Source organism: Condylura cristata, unplaced genomic scaffold (assembly GCF_000260355.1).
Source record: "Condylura cristata isolate star-nosed mole 26May11 unplaced genomic scaffold, ConCri1.0 scaffold00001, whole genome shotgun sequence".
In the NCBI taxonomy this organism is placed as follows: domain Eukaryota; kingdom Metazoa; phylum Chordata; class Mammalia; order Eulipotyphla; family Talpidae; genus Condylura; species Condylura cristata.
Window position 1 is genome coordinate 1,592,555 of NW_004567102.1, and position 20,312 is coordinate 1,612,866.

A 20,312-nucleotide genomic window follows, 5' to 3' on the forward strand; every position below is an offset into this window, starting at 1 on the left:
GCCGGAGCGGGGTGGTGGGCGACCGCTCTGCCAATCCACCTACGCTGGTCCGCCCGCCCGCCCGGTAGGGAAGTCCCGGCCTCGCCCGCTGAGGCCCACCCCCGCCCCCCATCAGAACTTACCTGTCTTTTGTCCTGGGTCCTCCCTCTGTCCTCAAGTCTTCCTGCAGCCCATCTGATAAGGGCTTTCCTGCTTATCTGTTAAGGGCTTCCTAGGACACCCCACCTACCTCCTATCCCCTCCCACCTGCTAGCACCTATATGGGGTGCTCCTGTTCCAGTGAGTGCAGCAACCGAGAGAAGGTGCTGGAGGACCTTTTTTTTTTTGTCACTCGAAAAATCCAGTCCATCACCCCTTCTTTTATAGGCCACGTGGGCTTTGCCCTAAAAGCATCAGATGGGAAGTATAGAAAGATGAGCCCCTAAAAGTGCCACCTCTTAGGGTTTAGGGAGAGGGGCACTGAATGTAGCCCAGAGTCCCTTGGCGATTTTGTTTTTAATGTTTCAGATAACTATTAATGAGTTAACCTCAACACAGTGCAGCAACATGGTTTGGACGGGGCGGGGGCTGGGGGACATCATTTCCTGGTAAAGAGGAAAATTGTGTATGTGCCTTCGGGAACACCTTCACGTTTAACCACCTGATAGTGTCACTTTTCATTTACAAGTCTGACCCTTCTTTCTTCAGCTTGTTGTAATCTATACTCATTGTGTAGAACTTTTACTGCTCATCAGGAGTCAGTTCGTTCTAGGGTTCTGGGTTATTCCTTCCATCCTAACTGACATCTGGGTTGAAAAATGCCAGGCACAGGACATACAGCACTGCTCAGGTACTTCTGGCTCCAGTAAAAACAAAGACAGGGATTAAGCACTCCTGCTTCTTTGCCTGAAGCAGTTTCTGGTAGAACGTGTAGAGCAGAGGAGACCAGATCTGTAAGACCTGGGACTAAGAAGTCTCTGCCTGGATCTTACTGATGCTTTTAGTCCCAGACCCACTTGGAGGATGGGGGTGGGGAGTGCTGGAGCCAGGAGGAACCTCTGGGATACCCTCTGCTGACCTGGTTTTCTTGATACCTTCAGGGAGCCCCCTCCTTTTTCGGCCTCCTGTAGGGCCATCTTCTCTGCTCTGGCTCCTCCTCCACACCATTCCTGTCCTCTCTGCTGCAGGTCTAGATGTTTTCTTCCCTAACCTTGTTTGGCTTTCTCTTCTCTAAGTGCTTTCAGCTTCGCTCCTGACACGTGCCCTGCTTTGTAGTCCACTGGGCACGGGGAGGGGCTGACTTGGAGACCTCCAGGCTTCAGAAGCTGTGCCAGAGTGGGTGGGGCACAGGGACATCACCACAATAACCTGTGCCAGGGGGATTAGGGAAAGCACGCCAGGCATTCTGCTGTTCATGTCTTTTTCCCTGCATGTGTGACCCACAAAAGGAGTTCTCAGGGGATGTGTGGCAGGGTCCCCTGTGAGAAGATGGGTTTTTCCCGCAGTCAGGGAGTCTCTGAGAAGGGGTTTTCCAGTAGACTGGTTCACTGACTAAGGTGGGGGTGGAAAGCCTTTCCTCAGCCACCCTGATTTCTGTGCTGCTTTATGGCTGTCCAGCACCCTTACAGTGCCAGGTCCCAGGCCCTGGTCTGTCCTGCGTCCCCCACCCAAACTTATCCGCCCTCTATCACTTCCCCTTCGGACTTTGCTAAGAGACAACCAGCTAATCTGATGCACTAATGTCTTACAGGAAGTTTTATGCATTATTCAAGGCTCTGCACGGCTCCTGCCTCTTTTTTCACACCTTTTCTGATTGCCCAAGCTCTCACCACTCCCTTTGCTGAATTGGGACAAAACCCACAGCTGGTGCCACCAGCTGGCACCAATGCATATTCCTTATATCATTAACTCTTCTGAGCGTGTAACTTATCTTCTTGATGACATTTTAAACTCCTCGAGGCAGGAACCTTATCTTTTGCTTCTCATGTACTTCCCTCAGCAGCTAGTAAAATGAATTAGTCCACCCAATATGTATTTCGTATGTGCCTGCTCTGCACCGACCAGTGGCCTGGAAGCCAAGGAGACAGCAGGGAGGCAAACGGACCTGTCGTGGTCCTCATGGAGCTTCCATCTCCAGGTGGGGGATGGTACCTGAATCAGTAAAATACGTGGCAGGTCAGGTGGTAGGGAGTGCTGTGGAGAACATCAGGTAGGGAACATGGGGAAGATAGTTTACAATTTTATTTATTTATTTTAAGATTTATTTATTCACGCATACAGAACTGGGGTATGGGCCAGAGGTGCAGGGGCGGTGAGAGGGTTCCCCAGAGACAGAGTGGGGAGCAGAACAGGCAGATGGACGAAGTACACTGCTGAGGGGAGCAGCAGGCAAGACAGGAGAGGTTTGCAGCGCCATGGGGGTCACCTCTGGGGTGCGGATCGAACTAGCACTGAAGCAGCTGTCCCTAGCTTGCAGTGCTGCGTCCTAACCCATTGGCCACCAGGGAGGGCCCTTTATTTATTTTTAGAAGATTTATTCATATAAGAACTGGATATAGGCCAGAGGTGCAGGAGTGGTGAGAGGATTCACCAGTGACAGAGTGGGGAGCAGGACAGGCAGGTTGACAAAGTACACTGCTGAGGGGAGCAGCAGGCTGGTCAGCAGAGGTCTGCCAAGCCATGTGGGTCAGCTCCCTGGTCAGTGCTGCAGTGGCTGTGGACAGCTTCACAGTGTTGCACTTTCACCCGTTGCGCCACCAGGGAGGGCCCAGTTACAAGGGAGGTGTCCAGGAGGTGTCTTGGGCAGGAGGCTCCTGGCAGCGGAGTGCCAAGTTGCCTGGAAGATTCAAAGAGCCTGGAGGGGGCCGTGGGCTGGAGCAGAATGGGTGGGTGACAGGGGAGGAGATGAGGTCAGAGAGGTGAGGGGGCAGATCCCGTGGGCCTTTCAAGTTCTTGACTTTTGCTCTGAGGTGAGTGGTTCTGGAGGATTCTGAGCACAGGTCTGCTCTGATTGACTAACCTTTTATTGAAGTCTCCCTGCTGTGTGGGGAATAGGCTACAGGGGGAGGCCAGGGGGCCAGTAGGGCCACAGTTATTCAAGCAGGTGAGAGCTGAAAGGGCTGGTCTGGAGGGGGTGGGTGGTGGCAGATTTTGCACTTACCTGGGAGACAGGCCATCGTGTTTCCTGACAGGTTAGGTCTGAGGGGTGAATGGAAGAGCCAAGGACTGGTCTATAGTTTTGACCAAAGCTGTTGGCAGAATGGAGCTGCCATCAGCTGAGGCGGGGAGGATGTAAGAAAGCATTTAGGAGGAAGACCAGGAGCTCAGGTTTAAAACTGCTGAGTTTGAGGGGCCTCCCTGATGGCTTAAAGCGCAGCACTATGAAGTGAGCCACAGCACTGCAGCACAAATTCCATCCCTGGCCAGGGAGGTGACCCACATGGCGCATCAGACCTCTTCTGCTCTGCCTGCTGCTTCCCTTGGCAGTGTATTAAAGTCGATCGGTCTGCTCTGCTCCCCACTCTGTCTCTGTGAATCCTCTCACCACTCCTGCATATGCATATGCATAAATAAGTCAATCTTTAAAATCTTTAAAAAAAAAAAAAAGATTGGGTTGGAGAAGGTGGCTATCCAAGTGGAAATTGGTAGGTGGTTAGGCTGGAGTTTGGGGGACGAGGAAGGGTAGGGATGAGTGTTAGGTCACTGGTGAGGTGCAAGTGGCGCTTTGAACCCACAAGTATGGTCAGGATGACAAAGGGCCTGAGCAGATGGAGAGGGAGCAGGCCGAGCTCCCAGCCAGTCCGGAGGCCTGGGTGAGGGAGGAGGCAGAGGGGTCTCATGCTGTCCTCTCCTTTCCTGTCACTGGCCACTGCGGAGGCCCATGCAGCACTTGGGCAGTCTGGCTTCAGAATCCAGCGCTGCTGTTTGCTGGCAGTGTGTCTTTGGACAGATTGTTTAACCTCTTTGTACTCTGGTTCTCCTGCTTGCTAAACGGAAATAAAGACAAAGTAGATTTAGAAAGTTAAGTAACAATATATAATAACATTAGAAACAGAGCTGCGCTTGCTATTATTATTACCAGTACCGCTTTGCAAAGGTGGTGCCAGAGGGAAGACACAGGGTTCTTTCTTCGGGATCTGGTGGCGTAGACACAGCCAGTAGTGGTAGTAGTGGGAGATGTGCAGCAGGAGAGGCCAGGGCCAGGCTAGTAGGGAGGGAGGGCGTTGGCCAAGGGAGGCTTCAGGAGAATGAATGGAGTTCTGCTAGGCCTGGGGCTGGTAGGAAAGCCAGGTGGGCAGGGCATGAAGGGCAGTGCAGGCTGCCAGGACCACCTCTGTAGATGTGAGAGCTCCAGGGGCCTTGGAACAAAGGTTGGTTTTAGCGTTGCTGGGGCCAGGAAGTGTGAGACTAGCTAAGGAGTGGGTGGAGGTAGGATCACAAAAGGCCTTGTTAACTACCTGAAGGAGGGGAGGAGCTGAAGGAGGTTTTGGAATCAGCTCTGACTTTAGGCAAATTATTTAACCTTCAAACCCAGTTTCCTCCTCCGTAAAGTGGCACTAGTGAGTGACTAGTCCCCTGTGGGAAAGTTGCTGAGAATTCACAGGCAGCAATTGTGAACTGCTAAGCTAGAGCTGGCCTTTGAAATGTTGGGCTGTCTTCATGCCTTCTCCCAGAGGGGTGGCACCAAGGAAATTTAAAGTCAGGAATGGTGGAAGGGATGCATGGTGGAGTGGTGGATGTCTGGATGGCTGTTCTCCAGGGTGGATGTTGTCCAGGGATTTGGGATTAACTCTAGCCGTGGCTATGTGGTTATTTCAAGGCCCTAGGGTATACCAAAGAAGAGGGTATGGAATGGGGCCTGGCTGGGCTAGGAAGGCATGAGGTTCGTTATCCTGTTTTTGAGGCCCCAAAATCTGTCCCTTAGTTTGGAGTGTCTCATAGGTGTCTCTCATCTGTGTGTCTGTCCGCCTTTGTTTCTTATACTGTTTCTCTTTCTGACTTTGCCTTCCTGCCTCTCTCTGTCTCCACCCTTCCTAGCTCTGATGCTCTTCCCCTCCCTGTGTCTCTAACTTGATCTCCTCTCCTGGTCCCTTTCTCTCTCCCTCCACTTTCAGGTCTGGGTAGCAGGGACCTGGGACTTTGGCAGGAATTATACTGGTAGTGTGTGACCCCCAAGCCCGGCAGCCTGCTGCCCACAACATAGCTTCAGTTCCTGCTGGGGGTCCGGGTGAGCTGGGTGTGTCTCTGTGCTCGTCCTGGGGCTCCCCCATCACCAGCCTGAGAGACCTTGCCTTTTCACCGTGGTGCCTGGAAAAGGAACAGCCTCATGGCTGGGGCTTGTTAGTGATGGAGAGGTTTTTCTTTTTTTTTGGAGGCCTCCCCGGGGCCCTGGACTCCCTGCCCGGGAGGACTTCTGTAGAGAAATGGGTCGCTTCCCTCCTGCTGACTGAGCTGCCTTGTCCCCCAGGCTGGTGGATGACCGCTGTGTGGTGGAGCCTGCGGCCGGGGACCTGGACAACCCCCCTAAGAAGTTCCGAGGTAAGACCGCTCCTACCACCAACTTGCAGGCCTCTGAGCCCTGGACCTGGGACCCACTCATTAACCTCATTCTGGCCCTTGGGCCGCGAGACCGGGTTGTCTGCAGCCTTCGCACTGCTGTCTGGGAATCTCCCATGGGCTTGCACTGCAATCCTGGCAAGGATACACCTCTCCCTTCTTCTTCTGGGGGCCACACCCCACTTCTCAGGGGCACACCTACTTCTGGCCCAGGGCCCACTCTCCTTTGAACTCCCCACCAGCGACAAGGCTTTCTTTGTTTGCATAACTGGGGTGTTTTCTGAAGGAACAGGGGCGGCAAAAAGGATTTCCTCAGGTGTGAGCAGGGCCAGGTACGAGCCCTTTTCTGCCCTCCAGTCTTCTCATCTGTGTGGCGAGAGAATTGGACCCAGTATCTGGGGCTTCAGGACCCTTCTCCTGACCCTCTGTGCCGTCAGCCTTAGGTGGGTCGTGGCACGGGGGCCTGGCTTCCCTCCGGGACCCCTGTGTCCTCCGTGGTCAGTGGGCTCCAGCCCGCCCCGGGCCCAAGGCCATTGTGAGAGTGGAGTGCTGTCCAGCTGTCACTCTGCCTGGGCGGGGCAAGGTGTCCTGTGGTACTTGCCTGTGAGGCTGAGATGACAGTCAGCCAGCCGGCTCCTGGGCGTGGTGGGCAGAGTGGGAGCAGGCAGGAACATGCCAGCCACTGGCTGCCACCGCGCCTGCCCACGTGGCTGCTCCTTTCAGGAGAGATTAGCTGGGACTGTCCTCAAGGGGCATGCTGGGAGGGCAGCGGGACTGAAGACGGCCCTGCAGCATCCTTGGCTGTCTGCCGGGGCCTTGCCCATCTTCAGTGTGTGGGGGCGATGGGGGGCCCCTTGCTCCCTCCGAGGGGCCCAGCTGCTGTCCTGCCGATTGCATTACGCGCCTCTGACGGTTGGACCTTGCCTGCGGGTCTTGCGCACGGGTGTGTGGAGTGGTCTCAGGCTCAGGACTTTCCTCACCGTCACACCCCCGTGGCCCACACCTTCGTCCCCTTACCTCACCCCCTGCTCCTCACCCCTCTCTGATTCCCTCCCAGCTGTTGCTCACATTTTCAGCCTTTCTCCCACTCTGCGCTTCGTTATTGCCTTTCCTTCTGCCTGGAACGTTCTTAGAGCAAATATGCCCATGGCTGCAAGATCAGGGCCATGGGGCTCATATCCTCAGATGGGGAGTCCCTGACTGCCCAATATAACCCCGCCCCCCATCTCTGTCCCTGCTATCTCTTTCTCAGTAGTAGGAGCCGGACGCTCTTCCATGCATTTTAAGGGTGCGTTTCTCATCTGTCTCCTATAGGACTCCAGGCCGGGATTTCTCGCGCTTTGTTGACTTTGTGCTTCAGTGTCTGCCGCGGAGTGGGTGCCTGGAGTAGCGGGGCATAAGTGCCCGCCTCAGCCCCTCCTCTACTTCCTCCCACCGCCTCTCAGGCCTGGCTGCTTCAGGTCCTGGTGATAAGACTCACTCCAAGTCACCACTTGAGCCACAAAGGCATTGAACCCATGCACTGGGGGTTTCAGGGTGCTCACGCTGGGGCGCCCCTGCTTGGAGGCCTCGCTCTGCTCTGCTGTGCCTGCATCTGGGTCCTGAAGGTTGGGAGCTGGTCTTGACAGGGCTGGGGCCTCTGCTAGAACCAGGGATGGGAAAGACTTGACGTCGCCAATGGGGGGTGGGCGTGTAGACTCCCCTCTTGCCAAGAAATTTAGGAGAATGTTTGGGAAGAACCTGTCCGGGGAGGGAGAGGAGGGTCCTGAAGGTGGGCTCTGCCCGGGCAGAGAAGCACTGGGCCCAGGACGACCAGGTGTGTGCATGTGCTGAGGTGTGTGTGCACCCAGCTTGTGGTGTGACAGGTGGTGGCAGGAGGTGGGTGTGGCCGAGGAAGATTTGCCCTAGGCTTCCAGTAGACAGAGTTGGGGCCAACTTTTGACAACAAAAAAGCCACTTAGTAGAACAAATGCTCCTTTGACTTCTAGGCCTCCTCCTACACACTCCTTCCCACTCCCTCCTTTCTCTTCCTCTCCATTTCCCCAAAGCTGTGGGTGGGCCTACCCCAGGATCTGAGGCTGCCTCATTGTGCCTGGCCTCGCTGGGTCAGCCAGCTCAGGGAGGCAGAAGCGGGGTTCAGGCTTCTCGCCCTCTCTGCCTTAGTCCTGGTCTTTGGTGTCTTGCTGAGGGAGGCAGAGACCCCCAGTAGCGTTACTAAGACCTGAGGAGAGCCCTCCTGGGACTGAACCAGGACTTCTTTGGCAAGCCCTTGGCAGGTGCTTGTTGAAATAGGGATGAGCAGACCCTAAACACTTCGGTTTTAAAAAAAGATTTATTTATGCATACAAGAGCTGCAGTGTAGACCAGAGGTGCAGGGGTGAGAAGATTCATCAGAGACAGAGTGGGGAGCAGAACAGGGGGCTGACTGAAATACACCACTGAGGGGAGCAGTAGGTGAGACAGGAGAGGTCAGCTGCGTCATGTGGGTCAGCTCCCTGGCCAGGATCGAACTCAGGCGGTTGTGGTGATAGAGCTGAGACATAACTCCTAGACCACCAGGAAGGCCCTCCAACCTCTTGAGTTAAAGCCCAGAGCAAATAAAGGTGGACCTTGGCTTCCAAACTGGGGTCCTGGCTGTCACTGTTTACTTCTATCCCTCAAATCCCCTCGCCCTGGAGGCAGCTCCCAGGAAGGACACAAGGGGAGGGGCACAGCAGGCGTTGCAGGAGTTGGCCAGAGGATGTCAGAGAGGACGGTCCTGAGCCCCCACCAGTGCTATCTTGGGGGCGCTCAGCCATGCTGGGAACTTGGTCTGTCCTTCTCTCTCCCCACAGTCCTCCACCAGGTCTCTGCCACCTTTCCCTTCACCTGCTGACTCTGGAGACTCCAGGCTGGACTGGCCAAGCCCCACGAAGCGCCACCTGCCTCCGTCAGCCTTTCTGGGTGTATTTGTATGTCAGCTCCAGCTACTTCCTTGAGCCCAGCCCAAGTCCCAGCACATTCTGGGAATTCTTTACAAGAGTTTGCAGAATCCCTGGAGGCCCAGGCTGCTAGTGCCCCAGTGTGTCGGGTACCCCATGCCAGCTCAGTCTTCTCCCTGACCCTTGCTTTGCTGTAGGGTTTTGGGGTGATGGCTGCTCTGGGTTCTGTGCTGCTTGCTTCCCCTCCCCGCAGCCCCCTCCCTCAGCCAGCCTTATGCTCCAAACCTAGCTTGTTGTTATTTGTATTAAGATGTATTTCAACTCTGTGTAAAAGAGAAAAATAGTACATACCCTTGTACCCACTCCTGAGTGCTGTCTTCCTTTTTGCTATGTTTATTTCCTACGTTTTCATTTTCTCAAGAAGCCTGAAGTGGAGGCCCCCTCTCTTCTCCCGGTTCCTTCCTCCCCATCCCCAGAAGTAAACAACACATCAGAAGTCAGTGGCATCATTCCTTTATGCCTCTGCCATTAAGATGGAGAGATAGATCTGTTACAGGGCACCCCAGTGTGAACTGGGCCGTCTGTCTGTGGGTCCTCACCCCCGCGCTCAAAATTCAGTTGTACTGCAGGCACACACTAAAGGGTCAATAGTGGGTTTATATACAAGAGGGGAAAGGAAAAGGAACAACTCAGTGAAAGAGAGAGAGATACAAGGTAGCTAGAATATCTTACCAGCTCAGCTGACTTGGAGTTCTGGGAACGAACTGACTGATAGCCCCCAGTCATGTGGTCCCGAGAGCCATTGCCCCAGCGAGAGCCAGCCATAGAAAATGGCTCCCTATTTATTCCTCCAAGTCCCAGAATGCCTGCTAGCCCCGCCCTTGGGTCCTCGCAGTTCTCTCCCTGGTACTGCTGGGAGTTGTAGTTTCGAATCACTGGAGTAGTGTGTAGGGTCCAAAAAGCTGGAGTGGGAGTGAGGTCCACAAGACTCTACAGAATTCCTTCAGGACATCCTTCCCCTTAACAGATCCAGCAGGGTACTAGTTTCCATTTAGAACCCCATGTATTAAAGGTAGCCTTTGCACTTTCTTTGCTGCGCGTTGTTTTGAGATCTGTTCACAGTCATCTGCTTAACTGCTGTGGAATATTCCCTTGGGTGAGTAAGCTACAGTCCCTTTATCGGCTCTCTTGTGGCTGGACTTTGGGATGTTTCCAGTGTTGGCAGCTGCACTGTTACCCCAGGAGCACCCTCGGATGTGTGTCTCAGGCTCGTGTGCAGGCTCTGGGGTGGGTCCTGGGTGGGGCAGCCTCTTCTGCACAGCCCTGGGGTCCCGTACCTCATCCTCCCTCGCAGACCCCCTTGCCACACTCTGGTTTGTTCCACTTAAATTTCTTCCAGCCTGCTGGGTGTGAAATGGCATCTCACTGTGGTTTTAATTTGCATTCCTCTGACTACTAGTGAGATGGAGCATCTTTTCATGTTTATTTGCCACTTGAAATTTTCCTTTTTTTTTTCCTTTTCGTAAAAGTAATACAAATACTTGCTCCGCAGTCAGAAGGAAGCAACAGTGCCCCACTGCACACTCGCTCACCTCCTGTCCCCTTCCAGGGGCCATTTCCTTAGAAAATCTGGCGAGGTCATTTATTCCTCCAGTTAAAACATCAAAACACTATAAACAGAGTCTGCTCCCACCTGTCCTCCTCATTGTCCCCCCAGGGTGCCACTTTCTTTAGTTTCTTTCCATCCTCCAGTTATCCTGTATGCAAATACAGACATATTCATATATTCATAGTTCCTCCTTTTTCTTACAGAGAAGTAGCATCCTGTCTTCTGTTCTTTGCTGTTTATAAATCTTTCTATGCACAGATTGCACTGAAGATATTCCGTTTCCATAAGTAAAATTCCTGAACTCAGGCCTCCCGGGGGGTTAAGTCTCAGCTCTTTCACTGCGACCACCTGAGTTTGAACCCCAGCCAGGGGGGTTGACCCATATATGGGACTTATATCCTCTCACCCCCCCAACACCTCTGGCCTACACCCAAGTTCTTTTACACAAAGAACTTATTTATGCATACAAGAGCTGGGGTACAATCCAGAGTGCAGAGGTGTGTGTGTGTGTGTGTGGGGGGGTTGGTGAGGGGATTCACCAGAGACAGAGTGGGGAGCAGAACAGGGGGTTGACTGAAATACTCTGCTGAGGGAGCAGTGGGCAGGATAGGAGAGGTCTGCTGTGCCATGTGGGTCAGCTCCCTGGCTGGGGATTGAACTGGTGCTGTAGTGGTGCAGTGGCTGTGGAGAGCTTCACAGTGCTGAGGCTTAGCCCCTCATGTCACCAGGGAAGTCCCGTACGTGAAAAAAAAAAAAAAATCCTTGCAAGAGTTTGATCCTTGGCCAGAGAGCTGACCCACATGGCACAGCAGACCTCTCCTGTCTTGCCCGCTGCCTGTTCTGTTCCCCACTCTGTCTCTAGTGAATCCTCTCACTCCCTGTACCTCTAGCCTATACCCCCATTCTTGTATGCATAAATAAATAAATCTTAAAAAAAGAAAAAGAAATCCTTAACTATTCTTTTTCCATTAAAAAACTCATTTTGCTTGACATTCTGACAATTATGTGAAAAACGTTGACCAAAAATTGTCATTTTTCTTTCTTTAGGAAAAAAATTTTAGATTAAAACCTAAATTTTTTTTTCTTTTTAAAGTATTTTTATTGATATAACATTGGTTTACAAACTGTTTATGCTCTAGGAGTATAAGTTTACATCTCTTCATATGTATGATGCCGTACTATGCCCACCAGTAAAGTACCAATAAGCTTCCACCTACCCTCTGGCTCAGGTAACCTCAGTTCTGCTGTCAGATTCCAAGGGTTTGGCTTGGTTTGCTTTGTTCCATGTTTGTTTGTTTGTTTTATAACAGTTTATTTTTACATCATTTTGTATATATATTTTTTCCATCTCAATTGTAATACCCGCGGGTTTCCCATCACCAAGTCACCCGTGTGCCATCACCATAATCCTGTGCACTTCCCTCCCCACCCTTTTTGATCCCATTCCCCACTCCACCCCCGCAAAATGTCTCTGGTATATGGTTGTTCATTATTTTTGTTATTTTCTCGCCTGGTCCATTATACTCCTGCTATGAGTGAAACCATCCGGTATTTTTCTTTCTCTTTCTGGCTTATCTCACTAAGCATGATCTTTTCCAGCTCCATCCAAGTTGCTGCAAAAGACATGTGTTTCTCTTTTTTGGTTGCTGAGTAATATTCCATTGTATATATGTACCACATCTTTCTAACCCAGTCATCTACTTTTGGGCATTTGGGCTGCTTCCATGTTTTTCCAATTGTAAATAAAGCAGCAATAAATATGGGGGTGCAGGTATCTTTCAATCAGTGTTTTTGTGTCTTTTGGGTAGATACCTAGGAGTGGGATTGCTGGGTCATAGAGAAGTTCCATTCTTAGCAGTTTGAGGAACCTCCAAACAGTTTTCCATGGTGATTGTACTAGTTTGCATTCCCACCAGCAGTGTAGGAGAGTTCCTTTTTCTCCAATCTTCTCCAACATTTGTTGTTGCTAGTTGTTTGAAGATGTGCCATTCTCACTGGGGTGAGGTGGTATCTCATTTTAATTTGCATCTCCCTTATTATAAGTGATGTTGAACATTTTTTCATATGCTTATTGGCCATCTGCATTTCCTCTTTGGAGAAGTGTCTTTTTAGCTCTTCTGCCCATTTTTTGATGGGGTTGTAAAACCTAAAATTTTTTTAATTGCGATAAAATCTATACCATAACGTGTATCGTCATAGTTATTTAAATGCACAATTCAGTCGCACATTCCAATTATCATGCAGCCATCACCACGGTCAAGGATTTTTTTCTTCATTTTGCTTCTTTCTTTTTTCTTCCTTCAAAACTGAAACTCTACACTCACTCAATGATAATTCTTCACTTTCCCTGTCTAGCCCTAGGTGGTTACCCTTCTACTGTCTGTCTCTATGGATTTGATTATTCCTAATCCCAAGAAAGAGTGGAATCTCCCAGGGTTTGTCCTTCTGTACCTGGCTTTTTCACTCGCATAATGGCTTCAAGGTTTACCGGTGTGGCAGCGTGTCTCTGCATTTCTGGCCCTTCTGCTTATAGCTACAGAACATTCCATTATGTGACTCTGCTACAATTTCTTCTACTGGCTTCCTCTGAAGGTCATGTGGGCTGTAGCCAGCCTTTTATTACTCCTGACTGAGCTGCGGCAAAGACTATTGTCCTTCGTCACTCACCCAATGCCAGTGTGCTCTGAGAATGAATGCTCAGTGGTGACAGTGCCGAATTGAAGGGCGGGAGCATCTGTGATTGCCATCAAGGCTGCCCACTGCACCCGATGGGGCTGCGGTGCAGGAAGAGGAGGAACCAGATGCCGCAAGAGAGAACAAACCCACAGACACTGGAATCAGACGTGATTCCCGCAGCATAATAAGAGGAAGCAATTGCTTTGCATTTCCCTGTTGTTTCTTCTGCTAGCACCACCTCTGCAAAGGGGTTTGCTTAGCTGACTCAGCAGGCCAGGCTCATTCCTCCACTCCCCCTCCCGTCTCCCCAGCAGCATCCTGTTGCTGTTACCACTGTGCCAAGGTCACCTTTATAACCTCAACTGTCACTGTTACACCTTTATTCTCCAGTGCCCTGCCACCAAGGCCGTGCACACTTATTTTTACATCATCAAGACCGAATAAGCTCTATATTCTCTTCTGTAGCCACAGGGGAGTATTCAATATTTTGTTCAATAGTTTGAGTTTAAATGATGAAAATAGTTGAAAAGAAATATTTACATTATTTATACAGAGCTTATATGTTATTGTGACTTTATGGCTGTATTTCCTGTGCTCTCTTCTTATTTCCAGTCCTCTGCACTGTGCTTTTCTTTCTTTGTTTTTAAGATTTCTTTTTATTTATCTATGCATACAAGAGCTGGGGTGTAGGCCAGAGACGCTGGGGTGTGTGTGAGAGGATTTACCAGAGACAGAATAGGGAGCAGAACAGGCAGATGGACCAAAATCTACTGCTGAGGGGAGCAGGGGGTAAGACAGGAGAGGTCTACTGCGCCATGTGGGTCAGCTCCCTGGCTGGGGATCGAACTCATGCCGCCGTGGCAGTGGCTGGCTATAGCTTGATAGCTCTGAGACTTCTGACACCTGTGCCACCAGGGAGGATTCTGCACTGCTGCTTTTCAACTTTAATTGATCACAGAACTATTGGGGGTTGATGGTGCATTTAAAGTGATTATTTCCAGGCCTTCCCCTAGACCCGCTAAGATTTATGGGAGTTAGTATTTTTTAAAGGTCCCCAAGTCTCCCTGGTGATTCTATGTAGTGACAGTGGTTTTGAGGTTTTACACATCTTCACTGGCCTCAGGGTTTCCTTTAGTAGATGAATATCCTCTTACCTGCAGTCCTGTGCTCCCCTAGCCACAGGTATATGCCCCCCAGCACCCACAGTCCTTACTGGAGGAAGCCTCCCTGGACCCAGACTTTTCTCTTGGCCTTTGCTGCTGTTGCTTGGGCCAGTCTCCTGAGTACCTGTCCACCTCTCCTCCACCCTGCCCCTCTACGCTATGGTTTGGTGAGAAGGAAGTTTCTGGCCCCTTCTGGGGTTCTGCCAGGGCTGGCTGCCTTTGGACAAAGAGCACACACAGCTCAGTAGAAGCATGGAGCTGTGCATAGGGATTGGCCACAAACATTTTAGAGGACTCAAGTCATTTATTTATTCAAGCAGTGTTTTCTGATGTGTATTATGGGCAAGGCCGTGAGGGTGGATTTCCGAGAGAGAAAAAGATTTGACAAGTTCCAGGTAGTAACTTTCCAGGAAAGACTTAGAGGGGTTGGGGGCAGGAAGGGAGCACTTCTGTTTTCATCCCTCTCCTGGGATGCTCCAGGGCAACGTGTGTTATTTCGAAACAGCTTCTGACCCATTCGTGGGTTATAAAGTCACTCTAATGCGGCTCTACCGCCCTTTAAAGTATCGGATAAAATGGAATTAGAATGCATCAAACAGAGAGAGAGATGTTATGGTTTCATTAGGTCTTTCTTCAGCTCTGTCTAGTCTCCTCTTAAATATGTTCAATGAGTTTTAAATTTGGTTATGGAATTCTTTTATTTCTAGAAATTACATTCCATTTGGTTCTTTTTCACTCTGCAGAGTCACTTTTTTTTTTTTTTAATAGTTTCCTGTTCTCTGTAGGGGTCCGCAGCTTTTCTCATATTGATTTGAGCAGGCAGGGTAGCCGTATCTGCGTTGCTGATGATGTCTGTGTTGGAGTCTGTCTGAAGTCTCTTCACGTCTGACTCGAGTGTCTGTCTGTGGGTTTGTTCTCTCTCACGGCATCGGTTCCCGAGAGTTCCTGGTTATCTTTGAATACTGGTTATTGCATTTGAAAATTTTGGTATGCATGGCTGTGACCTGAGATGAAGGAGGCTTTCTGCAGAGAGACCTGGGGGCACCTCCTATCCTCAAGTACCTGAAGCCAAACTCCGGTTCGGGGTTCTTTGCACTGGCCAGGGGATTCCGGTGAGCTTGAGCTCCTGGAAGGAGTTCTTCTGCTGTGGGTTAGCCTTTGCCTGGGACTGCAGCGCTTTGGGGCTCCAGGTGACTGACAGGAGGGTCTTCTGCTAGACTCTCCCCCTTCCATGCCCTGGGCTTGGATTTGTGCCCATAAGTAAAATTCCTGAACTCAGGAATTTCCTACGTTTTCATTTTCTCAAGAAGCCTTTTTCCCTTTTGATCTGTTCTGCCCACGATTCCTCACTGTCTCGTCGGGATTCCTCACTGTCTCGTCGGTTGAAGAAGTCTTAGAATACCATACATTTGAAATATCCGGTTGTTGTAACTCTTTTCTGGCTGGCTTGGCGCACAGCAGATTATTACCACACTCTCAGCCCTGTGGGGCCCAGACCTGGCCCGGCATTACTAGGGCCTGAAGTTCCCGTTTCATGGGGGGGGGGGGGTCACTCGAAAGCGTTTCCTAGGTGAGTCAGGTTAGAGAAGGCTCTAACCTCCCAGGAGGTGGCACCATCTCTTTCCTCCTTTTTTTCTGTCTGGATTGGGAGTGGAGGAGGGTGCAGGGCTGTGGAGGGCCTATGGGATGGTGGCCTCCCCGCCATCCCTTGGCTCTAGGTTCAGACTCAATGGGACTGCAGCCTGGCTGACCTCGCTCCTGCCTGGGGCAGCTCCCCAGACCCAGCACAGCTGACTGGACCCTGGCTGCTGCCTCCTTCACCTGTCTCCTGCCCTCCCCACCCCGCCTCCAGGTCAGTCCCTGGCCTCAGTCAAGGCTATAGTCAGGCCAAGCCCCCTCCCCCAACAGCCTTGGCATTCTTCCAGGGAGGGTTTCTAGATGCCTATATTCTTTTGGCTGACAGTTGCTGGGCAGTTTGAGGAGGAGGACACAGGGGTGAGTGCCGGCTGGCCCTGCCCACCTGCCGGCCACTCAGAGTCTGTGAGGGTTATAGAAAGGAGGCAGATCGCCCTGTCGGACCCAGATTTCGGCCCCCCCCCCGCCACTCCCTTAAACTTCTTTGTTTTCTTATATCATTGTTCTTCCCTCAGGTGTAGCCTCCGAGATCCATCACCACAGACCCTCTGGCTTTCTCCCCCTCCTGTTTTGACGCCCTCTCCCTCCCCCACCTCTGCTGCAGCCTCAGATCTATGGTCAGCTTGCTAATTTCGTCTTTTTCCTGACCATTTATTTGATTTTCTAATATTTTACCTATAAGCAAACCCATTCTATATATATTTTTCCTTTTTGACTTATTTATTTTAAATGATTGATTTTTTTATGTATACAAGAACTGAGGTGTAGGCCAGAGGTGTGTATGTGGGGGCCAGGGGGGATGGGTAGAGTGAGATGATCCAGCAGAGACAGAGTGGGGAGCAGAGCAGGAAGATCTACTGAAACACACTGCTGAGGGGAGCAGCGGGGGGAGGCAGGAGAGGTCTGCCGCACCATGTGGGGGTCAGCTCCCTGGCAGGGGAATCGAACTCGTGCTGCGGGGACTGTGGAGAGCTTGTGCCTTTTGTCCCTGATCCACCAGGGAGGGCCCAGCCTTCTGGCTTATTTAGCTTAGCATAATCCTTTCCAGTTCTGTCTGTGTTGCTGCCAATGACCTGAGTTTGTCTTTTTTGATCCCAGAGCCCCTTTTAATATTATGAAGTGGCATCATAACTCAGGCGATCTGTTCACATCTATATTAATGTAATATAAAATGGGGGCGGTCCATGACCAGTGCAGTAGTGAAGAAACAAAGGGAAAACGGTTTATACTAGAGGCATATGTGTTCTAGAAGTAAATGTGGGCCAACTAGAAACCGTCAGTTTGCCTCTGAATCATGAAAGCAACAGCTCCTAAATGCAGGCGTTTATGAGCAATGTATTTTCTGAAACAGTAGAAAACACCTCGTAAAGTTTAAACACAAGGACACTTCCCTCAATTTATAGTGAAGCTGCATTCCTGGAAAACTCAGTGTTTCCTAGAACATAAAAAATATTTTTTGAGGTCCTGCATGGTGGCACAATGGGTTAAAGTGCAGCACTGTGAAGCTGTCTTCAGCCACTGCAGCATGAGTTCGATCCCTAGCCCGGGAGGTGACCCACATGGCCCAGCAGACCTCTCCTGTCTCACCCAGTGCTCCCCTCAGCAGTGTTCTTCAATCAGTACACCTGCCTGTTCTGCTCCCCACTCTGTCTCTGGTGAATCCTCTCACCCCCCACACCTTTGGCCTGTATCCCAGTTCTTGTATGCATAAATAAATAAATCTTAAAAAAAAAAATGTTTTGTGTGCTCTGTGCTGCTCGGACCCCAGCACTCCCCGAAGCCTTCTACCTGGCAGTGAGCAGGCGTCTTTGTGGCACAGGAGTCCAGCGTTCCTGTCCAGCCCACTGAATGCCAGCTGTGACTTCAATCTTTGGGACAACCAGAAATTCCCATCCTCCACTTCCAAAATACCTCCTCATGTGGTTCTACTCCCCCACTCCAGTGGGGAAACCATGCCTCTGACAAGGTGGTGACCAGGGATGGGGCAGCCTTGGGGCATCCAGTCTACCTGTAGGGGCAGGAAGACTTTCCTGAGGGGGTGATAACCCTGCTTCTTCTTGAGGGCTGAGGAGAACCCCTTAAAGACATACTCTCTCCAATGAATGGAGTGCTTATTTCCAGAAGGGATGCCCACTCATGTTGGGGGGTCCGGGTGGGCTAGATGGGCCGCCCTTGGTGGCTCCATCTGCTTTTGGAGTTGCCATTGCCCCCCTCCCTTCAAGGAGCTTCTGTCTTCCCTGGATTTTGACTCACGCAATTTCTCCTCTTGATGGTGGGGGCCTCTGTCTCCTCAGGGGCCAGAAGGAAAATCCAGGGTTGTGCTTGGTTCTCCAGGCCTGGGTGGCCCGGAGGGAAGAGGAAGGGCCTGAAAAGGGGGGCTCCCTTCCTGGTACTCTGCTCCCCCGGGGCCCCCGTACAACCATTGCTTTCATGTGTCTTACACTGCTGGGGCATGGTGCAGACCTGGCGTGGTTCTGCTTGCTGCATCAGAGGGTCCCAGTGGCCGCGAGCCCACCTGTTGATTCCCTCTGCAGACAGGAAACTCACTCCCTCACAGCACGGCCCCCGCTGTTGTCAAGCAGGCCCATGCGTGGTGGCCTTTCACCATGAATAGGACCTTCCGGCTCATGCCTCCTTTTGATAAGAAGCATCTTACACTCTTGGCAGCTCATGCCTCCTTTTGGTTTTGCAAAAACCATAGGTGTCTTTTATCTATTTTCCAAAATGAAGATTGTAATCACCAGCCTATTTCTGGAATTTTGATTGACCCTGTCTTAGGTCGAGTTCCCTAGAAGCAGAGCATGTGATGGGGAGAGTTATTGAAGAACAATCTTAGGACAGAGTGGGGGAGACCAGGGCAAGTGAAGAGCTGAGCAGGGAGGTGCTTTCAGGGAAGAGAAGCCTCAGCCTGATGTCCCAGGAGCTGGAGAGTGACCAGCCTGCAGTCTCCTCCAGAGGTTGGGCTGGGGCAGGCCTGCGTCAGCCCCTGGATGGTGGCCACTCAGCGGGGCAGGGGTTGTAGTGCCCAGGCACTGTGATGGCTGGTGGCCAGAGAAGTTGTGGCTGTGAATTGCCAGCCAAGGATAGCTACAAAAACCGGGCACAGACAGAGGTGGGGGCCGGGAACCGCTGATAAAGGTCTGTGGGGAAGAAGGGAGAGGGTGTGTGGTCACCTCCCAGGAGAGAGCATGCTCTCAGACCTACTTCTGGGGCTCTGCATTTTGCTCAGTGTCATCCAGTATGCTTCTAGGTCCTTCCAACCACTTTCCTTCTAGCCTGGCTAGGAGAGGAGGACAGAGACTCAGGGGGGCTGGGGAGCAGGGCTGCAGGCTGGGCTTTTTGCCAGGCTCTCCTGGGCCCCAGATGAACTGATCCCCCTCCTTTTGCCTGCTCTACCACAGACTGCCTCTTCAAGGTGTGTCCCATGAACCGCTACTCGGCTCAGAAGCAGTACTGGAAGGCCAAGCAGACCAAGCAGGACAAGGAGAAGATCGCTGATGTGGTTCTGCTGCAGAAGCTGCAGGTATGTGTGTGTGTGTGTGTGTGTGTGTGTGTGTGTGTGTGTGTGTGGTGGGGGAGTAGAGTGTCCTCCCAGGTACCCAGACGGGCACAAGCAATGCCACAGTAAGTGGACTGTGGACGGGATTTCAGCTCCCACCCAGCCCTTCAGCTGGACACCATGGTGCAGCGAACAACCTGGACAGCAGGACATGAAGTTACCGGTGACTGCAGGGAATGAAGTTTGAGAACTAGCCTTTCTCTTAGTTTTACAGAGTTGGAGCTTGGGGCCCTTAGATGGGCCTGGGCTGTTTGTGGTCATCCTGTGGGTTTACAGTAGGGCCTAAGTGGCCTAGGTCTCTGACTCACCCTGGGTTCCTGGGATACACGGCCAGCACACAGTACAGGGGCCTGGTGGCCGGGGGCTCTCTGGGCCGTGGCTCAGCTCACGTCTTGGCAGTCCTCTCTGGACAGAGCTCAGGGCCCTGAGCCCAGCCCTCGTAGAAAAGAGTGGGAGGCTCTGGCTGTGGTCAGCACTTCTGCAGCCTGCTTCTGCGACCCTCCCCTGTCACGCAGACCTGAGGAATGGGTGTGAGATGGGGAGCGTGGGCTCCCCCATAGCGGTGGACAGGGCTGAAAAGAGGAGGCTAAGGCTGGGCCACGGCCCTTATCATCCCTGCTGTCTTCCTGGACCGGGGACAGTCCCAGGCCGCCTTCCTGCCTGACACAGGCGGAGGCTGAGCGTGGATCCGGCCTGGTCTGGGCAGTCACACCCGCAGACATCTCAGAACAGCATGTGGTCCCAGCAACTTGCTGTAAGTGTGTGGAAGTCACATGGTGAACAGCGAGACTCGCCAGCAGACACCCTTAGCCCGGCCTTAGTCATGAGACCTGTGGCGGGCGACTGAAGAGAAGAAAGGGCACGGGGCCAGCGCTCACAGGGTGCCAGTCTGGGGAAGGAGACAGCCTCTCCACAGGCCGCTTCCTGTCTCGAGAAACAGAAGTGCTTAAAAAGGCGCTCTTGGGGCCCTCCCTGGTGGTGCAGCAGGTTAAAGCACAGCACTGAGAGGCTAAAGCCACTTCCACATGAGTTCCATCCCCGTCCGCCCCAGAGGAGACCCACATGGTGTGGCAGACCTCTCCTGACCTGCCCGCTGCTCCCCTCAGCAGTGTGCTTCATCAGTTGGCCTCTTCTGCTCCCTACTCTGTCTGGTGAATCCTCTCACCACCCCTGCACCTCTGGCCTGTACCCTAGTTCTGTGTGCATAAATAAAT

At 51.9% G+C, this 20,312-nt stretch overlaps 1 protein-coding gene across 1 annotated transcript in view; it reads left to right on the forward strand.

Annotated features, from left to right (window-relative positions):
- ITPR3 (inositol 1,4,5-trisphosphate receptor, type 3) overlaps positions 1 to 20,312 on the forward strand; it is a 66,471-nt gene that overhangs the window by 9,685 nt on the left and 36,474 nt on the right. The window contains exons 2-3 of the mRNA XM_004673977.2: positions 5,447 to 5,517; positions 18,941 to 19,062. Of these exons, the coding sequence (XP_004674034.1) occupies positions 5,447 to 5,517; positions 18,941 to 19,062 (193 nt within the window). The remainder of the gene's footprint in view (positions 1 to 5,446; positions 5,518 to 18,940; positions 19,063 to 20,312) is intronic.